Here is a 15,575-nt window from a genome sequence, read left to right as displayed (position 1 = left end):
TAGCTTTTCCGCTCCTCTTTTTCCCAATAAGCGCGTTAAACTGGCATCTACGCTAAACAAAAAAACAAAAAAAAAAAACATGTTAAAATTTGAGAGTCCATAGCTGAATAATGAGCCAGTTACGCCCGAAGGAGCCCAGTGGCGGGGATTGACTAATAAACTTCCTATATTTATGATCATTTAGCACAGCTTTTTTCTTCCTGACATATAGAATATTATACTTCATTAAAGCTATTTTAGTCCTAATGAAGTACATGTACATTGAGCTCTGTTACATGTTATCCATACTATACGATTCTTTTTTTTTTTTTTTTTTTTTTTTTTTTTTTTTGCGAGAGTTTGATCACTTGCTCTACGCGACTTTTTATTTTGATTGTAGGCACATAAAAATGGGCTTCCCACGTGATATAGTATCAGGTGACAACAGCCGCGGCATTTAATTTACGTTTTTTTTTTTTAGCATTTCTGTACCATTCGACGACAATCCTATAAGACGGGGGTATTCAGTGAAGCATAGATCATTGAGCGAAAGAGAGACAAGTATTATGGCCAAGACACCGGAACAGGCAAGTTGTTTTAAACATTACACGTTGCTCTTGAGCGAGATCAACCCAATCAAAAAAAAAAAAAAAAGAATGTTGGTTCCTTTATGTTGACTTTGTACTATCTATTTTATTAATATGAATTAATAGATCAAAGCCGAGTTGGCCCAAGCCATGGCGAAGGCTCAGGCTGCTGCATTAGCTTTGAGAGCACAACAAAGTCAACAGGCACAGCAACAGCAGGCTCAAGGATCACAGCAACCCCAAGCATCGGCAGCAGTATCGACAGCAAGACCTGGAGCAGGAATATCTGCTGCAGAATTGATTCGTCAGAGAACTGAAGCTATTAGGGCGAAGGTTCAACAGACCCTTAGTACTCAACGGCCTACAACACCTGCCATTACGCCTACGACAACAAGAACTACACCAGCTGCAGCGCCGGCACAAACAACTAATGAGCCAAGAGCCAGAGGAGGATTAGGAGTAGATCTCAGTTCTATGATCTCGCGGGATGAAGCAGGAAATTTGATTATCAATTCAGTTACATCAGGAAAGGGTATGAAGGGGCCATCGTTCGCCACTGCAAAAGTATGTACATTTAAGCACTTTTTTTAAAAAATATTTTATTTTTTATGACCGTTGGATTCATGAACGTCTCAGTCAAATTTGATTTTCATTAGTATTACATATATATATATATATACCATTTTCGCTGCATGGCCATGCTACTTACAAATATATCGGTTATCTTCCTCTTTTGTTCCTATTTAGATTAATCAAAAAGTAGAACCCAAGAAAGAGCTCAAGCTTTTAGATGTACCAGAAGATTTTGTGGACCCTGAAAAGAATCCATATTTCGACCCTAACTTATCAGCAGCGCCTCGGGAACGCAAATCAAGGCCACTTAGATTTGCACCCAAGGGCAAATTTAAAAGCATTGCGAACCAGGTCCGAGCAGAACAGCGTGTGGAGCAACTGAAGAAGGACATTGAACAGAGTGGACAGGCTAATGTGCAAGAAGAGGACTTGCAGGTCAAGGATGGATTCGTCAAAGTAAGACAAACTGATCCTTTATAACATATACTACACCAAATTTGTCATAAACGACCTTTGATACAAGGAAATTAACTAATATTGCTTCGTTAATAAATGTCACACTATTAGCATGAACCATTGAAAGGAGTCGAATGGTGGGATGCTGCATTTTTACCTAACAAAACCTACGATGACTACGCACAGGGACTTTGCAAGATTGAAACGGAAGATTCTTTGATCACCCATTATATCCAACATCCCGTTCCTATTGAACCTCCAAATGAAGCCGCACATGCAGCTAGTGCAAAACCACGACCGCTGATGTTGACAACTAAGGAGCGCAAAAAATTGAGAAGGCAGAAGCGACGGGAATTACTGAAGGAGAAACAGGATAAGATCAGGTTGGGATTACTGCCACCAGATGCACCAAAGGTTAAACTAGCCAACATGATGCGTGTCTTGGGGCAGGAAGCGGTTTTGAATCCAACAGAGGTAGAAATGAAGGTCAGACAACAAGTGGCCGCTAGATTGCAAGGCCACTTGGATATGAATGCAGAGCGGAAATTGACTCATGAGGAAAAGAAAGCCAAAGAAGCGAAAAAGAAGGAAGAAGATTTGGCCAAGGGGATCCACGTCAGTCTATATAAGTATGTTTTTTATTTTTATCTATGTTTTTTTTTTTTTTGCACTTCGGTTTTTAGAGAAGCTGCTAATTTTTTCATTCTTTTTTTCTGTGCGTATGCGCTCTTGTAGGATTAACGACCTTTCTCATCCACAGAAAAAGTTTAAAGTGGATAAGAATGCAGAGCAATTAGGATTGACAGGGATTGTGCTCATGTACCCTACTTTTACGATTGTAGTGGTAGAAGGAGGGGGAAAGGCAATCAACCAATACAAGAAGTTAATGTTGCGGAGAATCGACTGGACAGATAACACACGGTTAGATGGAAGCGAAGTGACTGCAGCGTCCGAGAATGGAGCGACGATTGACAACAAGTGTCTATTGGTTTGGGAAGGACAACTGAGGGAGCGACAATTCAAAACATTCAGATTTTTTAAATGCAGGACAGACGCACAATTGAAGGAGACATTGGCACGGTTTGGTGTGCAGCATTACTGGGACCAAGCACTTGCGTTCAAAGAGGACGATATGCTTGGTGCGCAGGTTACTTTGTAAAAAGAAGAAAATAAAAAAATTCCTTTTTACACAAACAGACTCTGTGAGAAAACAAGTATGTTCTAAAGTATCTTTATCTAGTAACAATGATAATGATAATAATGATGATGGCAATTAAAACGAAAACGATGATGAATGTTGTTGATAGTGATGCCTCATACTGCCGTAATCAGAATTCACAACCAAGGGCAAGAACATTAAACATATTTCCTCCACTACTGCCGCTACTACCGCCACTTCCCCGGGTATTATTGTTGCCACCATTGCGGCCGCCACTACCGTTTCCTATTCGTCTTTTCGACGATCCAGATGATTTTTTTTGGATTGCTGAAGATTTTGTAGTCTTTATAGACCAGGAACTTGCTGAAGATGACCCAGACGCCAAAGGTGTGGCAGACGGTAGTTGATTGACAGGCTTAACCTCTGGTCCGAATATCCCAAGAGATACGCGTCTCTGCTGCTGTTGCTGTTGCTGCTGCTGTTGGTTTTTCCTACTACCAGCTGGAGCTCGAAAAACAACTACCACGTCAATTTCGCCCGTGTCAATAAAGCCCTCCTCAACTGCAGCCAGAATCCTATGGTACAGATCAATCGATTCTTGGTAAATCATTCGCTGTTCCAGTAAGGTGCCGCCTCGAGCAAGAGCCAATGTTTGTTGGAACAATAGCCCATCAAAAAGTGTCGCAAGCGGTGGAATCATGTCTTCAAGCTGTAATGAATTCGCTAGTAAGGACACTGTCCCAAGGGTATGTTGATATTGCGTCGACAGATAAAGGGATCGTTTAGTCAGTGGCGGTGTTTCATCAAAACCAAACGACGAACTACTGGGCGCGGACTTGGGAGTTATCGCCGTTGTTAACATTTTCGAGTTCGTTGTGAGTATATTAGTGTCCTGATGTTCGCTAGGTGCTGAAAATTCAGATGGTATTGTTTCTGGATAATATTTCTCTCTGAGAAACAAAACTGAGGCAACAATAGCAATCACCTCAAAATTGGCGATAGGGATGCTGGTTGACCTTGTTTTGGAATGTGCCAATGCGTTAATGAGGTACCGTAGGGTCGCTGCCAGAGCCATGAAGGGTTTTGGAAGTGAGCGGATATTGTCAGTATCTGCACCCAAGATTCCGAGAAAAAGGCTAGTCCTGCTAGCCTGATCTAACTCATTCTTGGATATCGAATTCTGACTGTTCATGTCGTTATCGAATTCATTAAAAGGGATGTCGATGCTCATTGTTTCAGCTTTCCCTTGGTAAACACTATGAAGGTCATCAGTAGCAGAGGCAGCAGAAGAGGTGTTGACATCCATGGCATAGATGCTTGGTTTAGTTTTCCTGATCGCTTCCTTCGCCTGTGCAGTTCTCAACATTTCATCCAGTTCCAAGCTAGATACTCCAGTGACTATCTCAGCGGACAGGTGGTCTCCACGTCTCACATATTCGACTACATCTAATAAAGACCCTTTTTCATCTTTGTCATCATGGTCACTCCCTAGTTTGCTGAAGAGGCTGCACGCTAAAATCCCATAGACCCACCGCCTCATCTCCCTGGAAACTAACCAAGCACTCTCACGATTCACATCCTCTAGGAAGGGTGTACACCAAAACATCTTATTACAGACCACATCCATGAGTTTGAATGAAAATTGACCTGTCCGAAAGGCATCCTTAATTTTATGAAACATAACTTCGCTTGATGGAGTAGAAGCAAAGCTCGATGATAACGGTGAAAATAATGTTCCGGTATTACTCTGGATGATTGGTACATATTGCTGTATAGATTCCTTGAGCAACGATCTCAGTTCGTGTCGCCGCTCAGAGGTTTCTGCCGGATAAAGGTGTATCCGATCTTCCAATATTCTCTCCATGACTTTGTCAGTTTGTTCTTTGGAGAACACGAAATCATTATCAGCCCTAGGAATGGCAGGAATAGGACTACCTTTTGTACCATCAAAGCCTGCTCCGTATTGTTTCAAGAACCCTGCTGTAGCCTTGATCCGAGCGTGATTGGTGTTGGATGCGGTTGAGAGCTTTTGACCCGTTGCAGAAGCCAATGATTTAGCAATTTGACCTTCAAAGACATCGGGCCTTAGGTAATCATTTCCTGTAAGTGATGCAAATAATGGAAGGAATTCGGGGCGGATCCCAAGATGATTGGCGATTACTGACTGAGAATAGACTGTTGCTGTGATCGTGATAGCAGATGTCTCTGGATTTTTGGAGGTGTAAAAGGTATCAAGTGGGATATATCCGCCCTTTGTAGAAGATCCAGTGTTGTAGATGAAATAGTCTGACAAAGAGATAGTAAAGGAGCATTAGCCATAATGATCGATTTCCTCGTCAATTGCTATTTTCACGCACATATATTTACCAGAGTCTTTGCTAACAGCGTATGCTTCCTCGACACCCTCATCCATGGATTTTTCCATAGCCAATTGCGCAACGAGACCATCTGCCTCTCCTTCACATACCAGTAGGTCAACGTCTAAGGACCTCAATGTCTGTAAAGTGACCTCCATCACCAGTGGTGGGATTAAAAAGTTTGAACTAGATCTGCTTCCTGTTCTTGCTCCAGATGTTCCAGGTGCCGATGCTGATGCTAACCCAATTCCTGCTAAAGAGTGAGCAGCTGCTAATCCATGGCTCGATAGGAGAGTATCGTTGCTTTCATTTCCACCAACTCCTCTATTATAGAGTCCCGAGGCATGGTAATGCTCCAGATCGTTCATCACTCTACTCATTTTGTGAATCTTTTCGGTGTCTCTGTTTAAACGTGTTTGAAGTTTTTGAAGTGGAAGTGGACCATCGAAAAGGAACTGAAGACGGAAGCCACAGGCAGTTAGAGCAGAGATATGGGCGATCAAGAGGCTGACAAAGGAGCTGTATTGACCACCCCAGATCCATTCGAATTGACCACAGTAGAGGTGATGGATGTATGCATTTCCATCAAGAATAAAATATCGCCTTTGCTCCGTTTTCTGTTGCCCCTGTTGTTGCTGTTCAGAGATCGATGGTTCATCAGGTGAGACCCAGCTCTTGCGAATGCCAAGCGATCTGCATTCAAAGTAACTATAGAGCCCAAGCACTCCCATTGAGGGGCAAAGATCTGAATGAATGAAGAAGACATTCAAAAAAAGAATTGAACCAGCTTTTTTGTGTACAATATGCACAGTCACCTCACAACATCCGTTGCCATTGTGTGCAAAAAAGGAAGCCCTGCTTCGCCGAACTATACCCCTTCATACAAACACATACCATACACAACTGCTTTCCTTTTTTCCTGTTTATCAACCCATTCATCTTTCCCTCTAATCGACACAATGTTACCGCCTCCCAAAGCAACCATCTTGCTCTTGTTCGTGCATGGATTCAAGGGCCATGACCTCCACACTTTTCTGGATTTCCCAACAAGGATCATGACCATCTTCACCAATGCAAAAATAAACCTCGATGTTGAATCCATTATCTATCCTCAGTACGATACTCGAGGAGACTTTTCGGTAACACACACACACTCTCTCAGCTCAAAAAAAAAAAAAAAAAAAAAAAAAGCGTAGTCTAACATGTTCCAGTCGATTTATTCTTTATTCACATATTTGTACAAATCTGTTAATGCAGGTAGCCGTAAAGACATTTGCAGAATGGACTCGACAACAAGTCGAAGCCAGAGAAGTATTCAACATTCGTGCATATGGGCCACAAAAACAGCAAACGAATCAAGGAGAACAGATCGAAACCAAGACACAGAACGAAAAGATACCCCCCGTCTATGTATGCTTTGTTGGCCATTCGATGGGTGGATTAGTAGGTAAAAAAAAAAAAAAAAAAAAAACCAATAGTTTTTATTTCTCCAAACTGTCTAAACAGAAAGGAAAACTAAGCTAAGAACAATTTTTTTATATTTTATTTCCTAAAATGTTTGCAGCTGCTGATGCTGCAATCCTCCTTGAAGAACAACTTCAAAAGTCACCTGTCATTGGCATATTAGCGTTCGATACACCCTATTTCGGATTGAATCACACTGTCTTTACTCATGCAGCATATGAGAGAGCAACAGGGATGGCACAAAAGGCTATAGGGGCCTATAATCTCATGTCAGCATACATACCAGCGGCTACTACATGGAACGCATTGAATCCGGCTACAATATCAGATACTCAAACAAAGAAGGGGATAAAGCAAAAGGGTGAACAGGAACCAGGTTCAGCTTCAAATGGATTCAGTGTTGGGTCATTATGGTCGAGTACATCGGTCAAATCATCTCAAAATGAAAAAAGAGTAATAACGACCAGTTCATCCTCCTCATCATCTGGATCAAAGTGGAGCTGGGGATCAGTCGCACTAGGCGTCGGTGCCGCCGTGTTAGCCACAGGGGCGGCTGTTACTGTTAATAGTCATGTGAATAAGGGCATGGAATATATTACCTCACATTTACAATTCGTGGGCATCCTCTGGAATAGCACGCAGCTCACACGGAGGTATGTTATGAGATAATATATAAGTGAAATATACACTTTTCATTCTTCACTGGCTAATACTTTTTTTTTTCCTTTCTTCATTGTTCTGGTAGAGTGGCAGATGTTCTCAAATTACCCATTGGGTTCCACTGCTTCTATACGCAGGTGCAAATCCCAGCTAGCTCTGCAAATAATTGGAAAACAACATCTAGGACATTTGTGGAGTTGGCCTCTATCCCGAGCGATATGCAATCCAAATTCTCTCCCCGTATGTGTTCTGGCCAAGATGAAATCGAAGCCCATATGGAGATGTTCAATCCGAGCAAGAATTTCGACTATTATCAGATGGGCGATGAGACTGTGAAGTGTATCAAAACTATGGTCGAGGACGCGCTTATACGCGAAGCACAATCGTAGAATATCGTGAAATGATAAAGACGTGTTCAAGGCTATTATCTATAAAGAGGAAGGTTACCTATCTTAAAAGTAAATCGAAAAACGAAAAAAAGTTCCGAAGATTTACTTTTGCAGACTTGATAGAGTAAGAGGAATGAGCCAGGATGACATGACGAGTTCCTTTCCGGGCTGAAAACAATTATTCAAAAGTGACAATAATTTTTTTTGTTTTTGTTCCCTGGAAAGTACGGCGCGTTGGTGATATGCCGGTGGACATTAATCCCATACAAACATATTTTTCCGATACCCACGTTCCTTGTGTACAATAGACTTGGCACTAACCTTTACAAGATAAGCAGCTTGTGTAGTTGAGAGATAAAAGACAAATATAACCACTCAGGGGGAGAATCAAGAGACAGGTCCCCTTTTTCTTTGTGAATAATTTCTTATCGCAAGCATGGCTTTTTTTTTTTTTTTTTTTTTTTTTTTTGCTAAATGACTCGACGCTGAGTATATACTCAATCCTCCAATCACCCCTCTGCTCTTGCTCACATCGCAGCTATCTCGCATGCTCCAATGGTGACAAAAAAAAAAGTTAATAAGAGCAGCCTATCCCATATCTCTTTCCTTCCATGTCTCTTTCCTTCTTTCTTTCTGTTCTCCTCTTTCTCTCCACTCTTCCTCCTCTTCTCTCATCCTTCTGTTACCCTTTGTTCTCCCACGCAGTTTTTTGATCACTTCAGAAACATTAGGTGGAAAAATAATAATAACGATAATAATACCTAATACCCCTAAGAAGCCATTTCCTTGACATATAATTCATGTACTTTGATTAAACAATTAAACATTCCACAACTCTAAATAGTTTCATTACAAGGAAATGGCATCCCATTCAGATAAAGATGCAGTTAATATTATCACTGCTCCTACTTCCATTCAAGATTCACCTTCATTATTATCACCATCATCATTATCATCACCATCATCATTACCATCACCCATCACTCCTATCCTTAAAACAAATGATCTGTCGAGCCCAGTCCCAGTTTCTGCTCCTCCATTAGAAGCAACGAGCCCTGAAGATGCCAAATCAGGGAAAATCAATGAACAGAGCTCTGTCGATCTTGTGCGACGTACAGATCAGAACCAACTCGAAGCCAAAACTGAGTCAGAATCCAAATCCGAGTCCATGTTCGAGAACTATGCCTCCAAAGATGCTGAAATAGCATGTAACGAAAAACTTTCAGATGTAGAGACAGCGATGGACCCCTCCAGTACTGAAGCTACCCTAAACTTGAAGGCTGCGCCCATGACATTTCCAGATGGTGGGTTTGGATGGTTCGTTGTATTAGGAGCATTTATGATTCAATTCTGGTAAGCATGCCTGATTTGGACAAGAAAATGCTAAAAAATGAATTGCATGCAGGAGGATCTTTATCGATCTGCACAGGCCTTTTTTTTTTCCTTTCATGGGGGGACCAATCTTAAAGATGTGGAATCGAACCACTGCTCCTCTGCTCTCATATTTTCTAACTGCTCAACGAATGATCCTTTTTTTTTTTTTTTTTTTTTTTTTTTCTCTCTTCTAATGGTGGGATATGCACGCAGTTGCTGGGGATTCAACTTTTCCTGGGGTGTCTATCAACAGTACTATGTCGAGCATAACATTTTTAATGGGGCTACATTATCTCAGATCTCTTGGTCTGGAGGAATTGGAAGTGCCAGTGTCTTTCTGACTACTCCATTTCAGGGATATATGGTTGCTCAGTTTGGACTAAAGAAAATCATTGTTGCAGGCATTCTCATCAGCGGTAGTGGCATGATCCTGGCAAGCTTCGCAACCTCACTTTGGCAGCTCTATCTGACTCAGGTAGGTGCTAGAAAGAATGACGTTCAAATTTGTAACTCCACGCTTCATTTTTTTATTAACCATGTATTGTTTCGTATTGTAGGGATTTATGTATGGATTGGGCGCAGGAATGGCCTTGTTCACTTCCGTCGCGATCCCAGTGCAGTGGTTTGAAAAGAGGAGAGGCCTTGCATCCGGCATTACTGTTGCAGGATCAGGCGTGGGAGGAGCAACATTAGCGCCATTGAATCGATACTTGATCAGTCGACTAGGACATCAATGGGCATTACGGATCGTGGGCATCGCGGCCATCACCATTGTCTGCTCTGTCCTGCCTTGTATTCGTACAAGGGTCCCACCAAAGAAACGAGGTGGCCCTTTGTTTGACGTATCCATGTTCAAGCACATGGGGTTCACTCTCATGTTTCTCATGGTATGAGAATATGGAAGAGCTATTCTTATTGATAGTCAATCACCTTATTCCTTAGAGACTTATCTCCTTCCTCTTTACCATTGTAGGGTATGTTTGTAACATTCGGCTATCTGACTCCTATTTTCCTAATGCCGGAATTCGTTACCGACATCGGCCTGGATCCGACTGTAGGAGCCAATTTAGTGGGAGCATTTGCGGGCGTGAATGCATTCTCTAGAGTTGCTACAGGATTTGTAGCAGATGTTTTTGGTCCTCTGAATATCTTGATCCTCACTTCAGCTCTTAGTGGCCTTGCTTGCTACATGTTCTGGATGACTGCCAAGAACTTAACCATGGTCACCGTCTTCATGATCTTTTATGGAATAAATGCTGGAGGATTTAACAGTCTCTTTCCTGTTGTCGCAGCCAATGTCATTGGTGTGGAGGCCTTGGCAGCATCCGTCGGTTTGCTCTATTCAGGCAACTTTTTTGGTAAGAATATTTTTTTTTTTTTTTTTTTTTTTTGATCAGCTACTAAAGCCTATACTCTTTGCTCGCTTGTTTGTTTGGTTCGAATTAGGTAACTTGTTTGGAACCCCATTAGCCTCAGCGCTGATTGCAGCATCAAACGGATCCTACATATGGGCTCAGGCATTCGCAGGTTTGATAACCTTCCTCGGCGCATGCCTGCCGCTATTTATTCGTTTCAAAGAAGAAAAGCGGATATTCGTTCGGATGTGAAGATAGTTCAGAGCAAGGAAGGTAATGGACTAACTGGTGCTTCAGGGCGCTCAACAAAATAATAATAATAATAATAATACTATATAACACATTACTGCATTTTGTAATAAAGGCATAACGGCATGGATTTTATTGATTTAATACAATGGTAACTGAAAAGTGAATAATGGTATTATTTCCTCCTCTTTCTTTCTATATGGTTTATTTCCCGTTACACACTTGAAGCCTGTGCAGGCTCGCTTTGCGATCCATCACTAGCCTCAGAGCCAGAATTGTTCTTTGAAAGACGTCTCTCGACCGCATGCATCCAACTATCCACAAACCTCTTGGGCACAATCACCAAGATGAGAGCAATGATTGAAAACACGCAGCAGATATATGCCCAGAGGTTCCCAACAGCATTATAGATTGTTGGTACATGTTTACGGAGAGGAATGTCGGTAGTAAAGGTACCAGAGCCCAAAAGATATTTGTATCCAAAAATCTGATGATAAGGATCCCAGACAGTAGATGGTGCCCAGGAACCACATCGGAAAACAGTGAATCCCTGTTCTACCGCTCTGTATGACTGAATCGAGGCTTCCAGGCGACCAATGGATGCTATGAATAATTGTTTATAAAGATGATTAGATGATATTTCTTTTTTTTTTTTTTTTTTTTTTTTTGGCAACTTGTCCACTTACCCCATGTCCAGCTTGGCTGAAGCAGAATATCGACCTCTTTATCGCCAGCCTGGGCGATAAAATTCTGGAAATCCAAGTCAAAGCAGATAGCGGCTCCGAAGCGACCGTACTTCTCAGAATCAAATGTGGGGAGGACATTGGGTCCAGCAATGACCGTTGTCTCAACCATGGTTACAGGATGAGCCTTTTGGTACTCAATCACAACTTGGCCTCTGGGATCAAAGACTGTAAACATGTTCTTGTTCTGAACCAGAGCGCTATCCACATACTCAGCATAAGTGACGCCCAGATAGATACCATAGGTGGTTGAAATGTTTCTAGCTTTATCCCAGAATTGCAACTTTTCCTGCTCGTTGTTGATCTTGACCGCACCCTCACTCCACATCACGATCTCAGATCCATTCCTTGCCAGATCGACAGTCTGGTTCAAGTAAAGAGCCATATCGTTTGTTTCAGAAGAACCGATCACACAGCTAGCCTTAACAGTGGGCTGAATAGTGTCTCGTAGAGGCTTCATGTAGAAAGACCCTGTGCCATTCCAGAAGCGCATTGATCCAAAGGTGTAAATAAACAGTGTCACAATTAGGAATGTAGGCGTTGGAGAGAAGGCAATGCGGCGCAACAGGCTTCGACGATGGCTGGGACGCGTTTCTGATCCGATAGGGTTCCATGTTTTGAAGTCTTCTTCTCTGCTGACATCATATCGCACATATCTGGTCCAGGAACGTTGAATAATGACTGCTGACCAAACCTTTTGGTATCAGGATTGGTGTTGTCGTTAGCAGTATTATATAGCAGAAACAAGTAGAAAGGCTATTAGATTTTATATTTCATAAACAACTATTATTTTAAGGGAAAAAAAAAAAAAAAAAAAAAAAAAAGACTTACCACCAAGAACTCGATACCAGCAATGCCTGCTACTGATGACCATTGGACTACTGGTTCCAACTGAAACTGAGTGTATGCGATGGAACCATATGATCCGATAGGACTGACAGCATACACGATGGTAAAGATAGCCACCCAGACGGCTGGTGCCACCAAAGTCGCGAGTAAGGCAGATGGGCCGTTTTGAAATCTTTTAGATTGCAAGAACCGCTGTTGCCAGGCAAGGTGAACCCAGAGAGGGATCAAACCCACAAGGGCAGCACCCATACCAATCAAGAATGGGGTAACCATCAATGAGTTGTCCCATTCATCCCCTTGAAGCATGCCCGCGTATGCAATGCCTGTTCCGATAGTAATACAAGCGAATAGATATAGGTTTGGAAAGATGGATGCCAAGGACCAAGGGCCAAGTCGCTCTAGATAGCCTAATGACAAGGCGATCTGCAGATATGGAGCCGGCGCAACATTTAGTAAACCAGCACCGAACACTGTGCAAACAAGTACAAGTAGTGGAATGAGGATGGCGGCGATTGAGGGAATCGAGATGATTTTCCCTGCCATGGTGAATGAGAATGAGATGAATAAAAGTTATGGAATGGAAGAATTGAAATGTCTTAAAGATAATATGAAATTAATTTTTGTGAGATAAAAAAAAATTTTTAGAAAAAAACCAAAATGCGGTTTAATTTAAAGAAGTTTAAGAAAGTTTAAAATATACACATGGCACATGCACATGGGTTGTAGGGCGAAGTCTACGACACAGCCGGCATGAGGCTCTCTTGCGGGTCGGAGAGAATGATGTATGGAGCAAGGAAAAGCACGGCCTTCCACTCCATCGCTGACCGACATTCTTTTTCCGTTTGCAAAATGTTTTGAGTACAATCAACGTTGACAGCGTTTCTTTTTTTTTTTTTTTTTTTTTTTTTTGTCGTGTTGGATCGAAGATGAATAGCTCAAATTGTATATAGACCAATTCTTCTACACCGACTGAAGATTAACGTCCTGAGTGTGGGTATTGTCTTGTCTCTCTGACTTGAGACAGCTCAGGGCAAGTTCGGGACTTTTAGCAATTCTCTACACAAACTCCAACTGGTGCATAAAACTTTAATTGCTTCTGTCGGATAAAATCTGTGTCACCTGAAGATTCAAAAAAAGAGATTCATGCATAATTGTATAAAATTTTTTCTGTATTCACATCCAAGTATACATGTATAAATATCACTGGGCACCAGGAAGGATACAATAATCAATCTCTGACCCAAACATCCAAATATGGTGACAATCTCTGATTTAATCGCTACCACATTTGTAGCGCAATTTTTTTTTTTTTTTTTTTTTTTGACATTTGTGAGCCTGCAAAGAAAGTTCCTCGTGGAATAATTTTAAATTGCCAATGTCGATACGAAGTGATCATCGCCATCTGCACACAATTCGCCTCGTTGCACGGACCATTCGGACCATTATAAAAATACAACCTCGGAAAGGAAAGGGCCTGGTTGCATGGAAATGATATATACCACTCCTGCAAATCATATATTTCCCCGATGGCGGCTTGGAAGCCTTTCTACTTGTCTATCACCCCTTCCTTCAAAAACTAGGCCGCCAAGTTCATTATTTAAGCGAGAAGAACCAATTGAGTCGTGTCATATTTGGCCAGGTGCTTATTGCGAATCACAAGTGATGAGGTCTCATTTTAATCTTGGTTAATTATTGATTAAACAAGATGGACACTATCCACCAATAGTATGTATTAAGCAAGATCTACCCGCCACTATTTTCTGGAAATGTGATCAGGCACATTACTACCCTAAGATGACCTTGTCGAGCCAGCCTATAAGACAGCTCGCTTTAACACGGGTTCGTTTGGAGCCTTTGGAGATTTCTATAGCAGCACAGTTTCCACGGAGTTGACTATGAGGCTCTTCCAATCTTACGCGCAACTCTGTAGTAGATTTTGGTGATATAGCAAGTGTCTGCAACAGTCTGTCTAGTTTTTTGACTTGACTCTAATTGGATCTTAATATTCTCCTCTATCTTTATCACTTTATTTATCGGCTTTATTCTCAACTTTGTCTTTGCTATTGTGTTTTTCTCCATTGACCGGCGTTTCTGGCTGAAGGTCGGTTATGGGCTTGTTACCCTTGAGGCCAGGCTAACAAAAAGCAATGTAATTAATGAGTGTTGGAATGAAAAACAGGCAAGAGAATGGTTATCACATCGGGACAGTTGACAGTTGATAATACTCCAAATTGGGAAGCTAAAATATCTTCGCAGCCACCGAATTCTGGACCAGCAATTGAACCAATAAATTATAAAAAAAAAAAAAAAAAAAAAAAAAACACTCTGCTTGACTTTGAAAAATAGAAATAAAAATAAATAGTTAAAAAATGGTCAAACATAACAAACGATAGCATTTCATCTCAGGTGGATAATCCTGAGGCAAACAGCATCAACTATGCTCCGCAGTGCACTTCCTAAATGAAAGGAAGGCTCTGTTACGTGCTCTTTGCTTTCAGGAAAGCGATCAGCCGCTGATGACCTTAATAGCCAACACGTGATAAATTTCGCCCAATTTTTGACGCGTCTCTTTGGTCGCATGTACGTCAATCTGCATTTTGCATGAACATCAATTATGTAATAAACAAAGGGCCTTGATTATGGATGAAGCGCGAACGGCATCGCTGCTGCTGCTTCATATGCATGCTGAAGAACCCTTGCTTTTTTTTATGTTTGTTGTTGTGCGTATAATGGTTATTTTTTTCAGTCAGCTTATTTACAATGAAATGTAGACAAGTAACATTTTGCTGGATGAATGCAATAAAAGAAACCAAAACATGTTGGAGGAACAACTGAAGGAAAAGGATGGATGAAAGCTTACCAATCAACATTACTTCTCCTGCTTATTTATTCTATCTTCTTTTATTTATATTTTTGCATTAGTTGACGATTGTTTTATATCTTCGCCCACACATCCTATCCTCCTGCATCGACTCACAAAACAAACAAAGAGAAACAATGGCGGGCAAAGGAAGAGAGAGACAAGGAGAGAAGAATGTCCAAGGCGCACACGTCCTGTGCAAACAAGACATACTAGGCAAATAAGCACATGTTTGTTTGGCTGCTTCTTCTTTCCGTTGTCCGCATTCGCAGGGACCCCTCTTTTCCGATTCCATCGCGTCTTATGACCTTGGGCTCAAATATACAAATGCGCCCCGATTGCCGCCTCTCTCTGCCCCTTCTCCTCCCCACAAAAAAACAAAAAAAAAACGCCCTCGTCATACTCGACATTTGCTAAATCTTCTTCCTCCACAACAACATTGGCTTAACTGACAGATTGTCGACCTCACATTCCCCTTGGCTCATGAGCGTAATGGTGAACTTGCGCCAATAGGAAGCAGA

At 41.6% G+C, this 15,575-nt stretch overlaps 6 protein-coding genes across 6 annotated transcripts; 3 read left to right on the top strand and 3 right to left on the bottom strand.

Moving 5' to 3' along the window:
- Positions 1 to 1,334: 1,334 nt before the first annotated feature.
- BCR41DRAFT_309967 (pre-mRNA processing factor 3-domain-containing protein) lies at positions 1,335 to 2,754 on the top strand (the record flags this gene model as incomplete). Its single annotated transcript, XM_022020976.1, has 3 exons — positions 1,335 to 1,595; positions 1,707 to 2,224; positions 2,331 to 2,754. Coding segments are annotated over 3 exons (1,203 nt in total), but the record flags the coding sequence as incomplete, so codon positions are not given.
- A 2,086-nt stretch (positions 2,755 to 4,840) lies between these two features.
- On the bottom strand, positions 4,841 to 5,842 carry BCR41DRAFT_309911 (PIN domain-like protein; the record flags this gene model as incomplete). The annotated part of the gene is made up of 3 exons (XM_022020971.1): positions 4,841 to 5,040; positions 5,122 to 5,310; positions 5,428 to 5,842. Coding segments are annotated over 3 exons (804 nt in total), but the record flags the coding sequence as incomplete, so codon positions are not given.
- An 84-nt stretch (positions 5,843 to 5,926) lies between these two features.
- Positions 5,927 to 8,005, top strand: BCR41DRAFT_388620 (hypothetical protein). Its single transcript, XM_022028024.1, has 4 exons — positions 5,927 to 6,250; positions 6,369 to 6,558; positions 6,676 to 7,228; positions 7,321 to 8,005. Exons 1-4 carry the CDS (start codon positions 6,071 to 6,073, stop codon positions 7,622 to 7,624), a joined length of 1,227 nt encoding a protein of 408 aa, XP_021878457.1. The 5' UTR covers positions 5,927 to 6,070; the 3' UTR covers positions 7,625 to 8,005.
- Positions 8,006 to 9,191: 1,186 nt separating this feature from the next.
- On the top strand, positions 9,192 to 10,605 carry BCR41DRAFT_310047 (major facilitator superfamily domain-containing protein; the record flags this gene model as incomplete). Its single annotated transcript, XM_022020983.1, has 4 exons — positions 9,192 to 9,473; positions 9,556 to 9,840; positions 9,972 to 10,356; positions 10,445 to 10,605. 4 exons carry the CDS (start codon positions 9,192 to 9,194, stop codon positions 10,603 to 10,605), a joined length of 1,113 nt encoding a protein of 370 aa, XP_021878456.1.
- A 124-nt stretch (positions 10,606 to 10,729) lies between these two features.
- BCR41DRAFT_388618 (carbon-nitrogen hydrolase) lies at positions 10,730 to 12,814 on the bottom strand. Its single transcript, XM_022028023.1, has 3 exons — positions 12,177 to 12,814; positions 11,289 to 12,039; positions 10,730 to 11,205 (listed from the first exon to the last, which is right to left on the bottom strand). The coding sequence occupies exons 1-3, from the start codon at positions 12,735 to 12,737 to the stop codon at positions 10,817 to 10,819; spliced, it is 1,701 nt and encodes a 566-aa protein (XP_021878455.1). The 5' UTR covers positions 12,738 to 12,814; the 3' UTR covers positions 10,730 to 10,816.
- A 1,164-nt stretch (positions 12,815 to 13,978) lies between these two features.
- BCR41DRAFT_373224 (hypothetical protein) lies at positions 13,979 to 14,774 on the bottom strand (the record flags this gene model as incomplete). The annotated part of the gene is made up of 3 exons (XM_022026748.1): positions 13,979 to 14,182; positions 14,278 to 14,328; positions 14,676 to 14,774. The coding sequence occupies 3 exons, from the start codon at positions 14,772 to 14,774 to the stop codon at positions 13,979 to 13,981; spliced, it is 354 nt and encodes a 117-aa protein (XP_021878454.1).
- Positions 14,775 to 15,575: the final 801 nt, after the last annotated feature.

The sequence above is a fragment of the Lobosporangium transversale genome (genome assembly GCF_002105155.1).
Source record: "Lobosporangium transversale strain NRRL 3116 chromosome Unknown BCR41scaffold_37, whole genome shotgun sequence".
Lineage (NCBI taxonomy): Eukaryota > Fungi > Mortierellomycota > Mortierellomycetes > Mortierellales > Mortierellaceae > Lobosporangium > Lobosporangium transversale.
The sequence above is the reverse complement of the archived record's forward strand: the minus strand, read 5'-3'. Positions and strand labels throughout refer to the sequence as shown.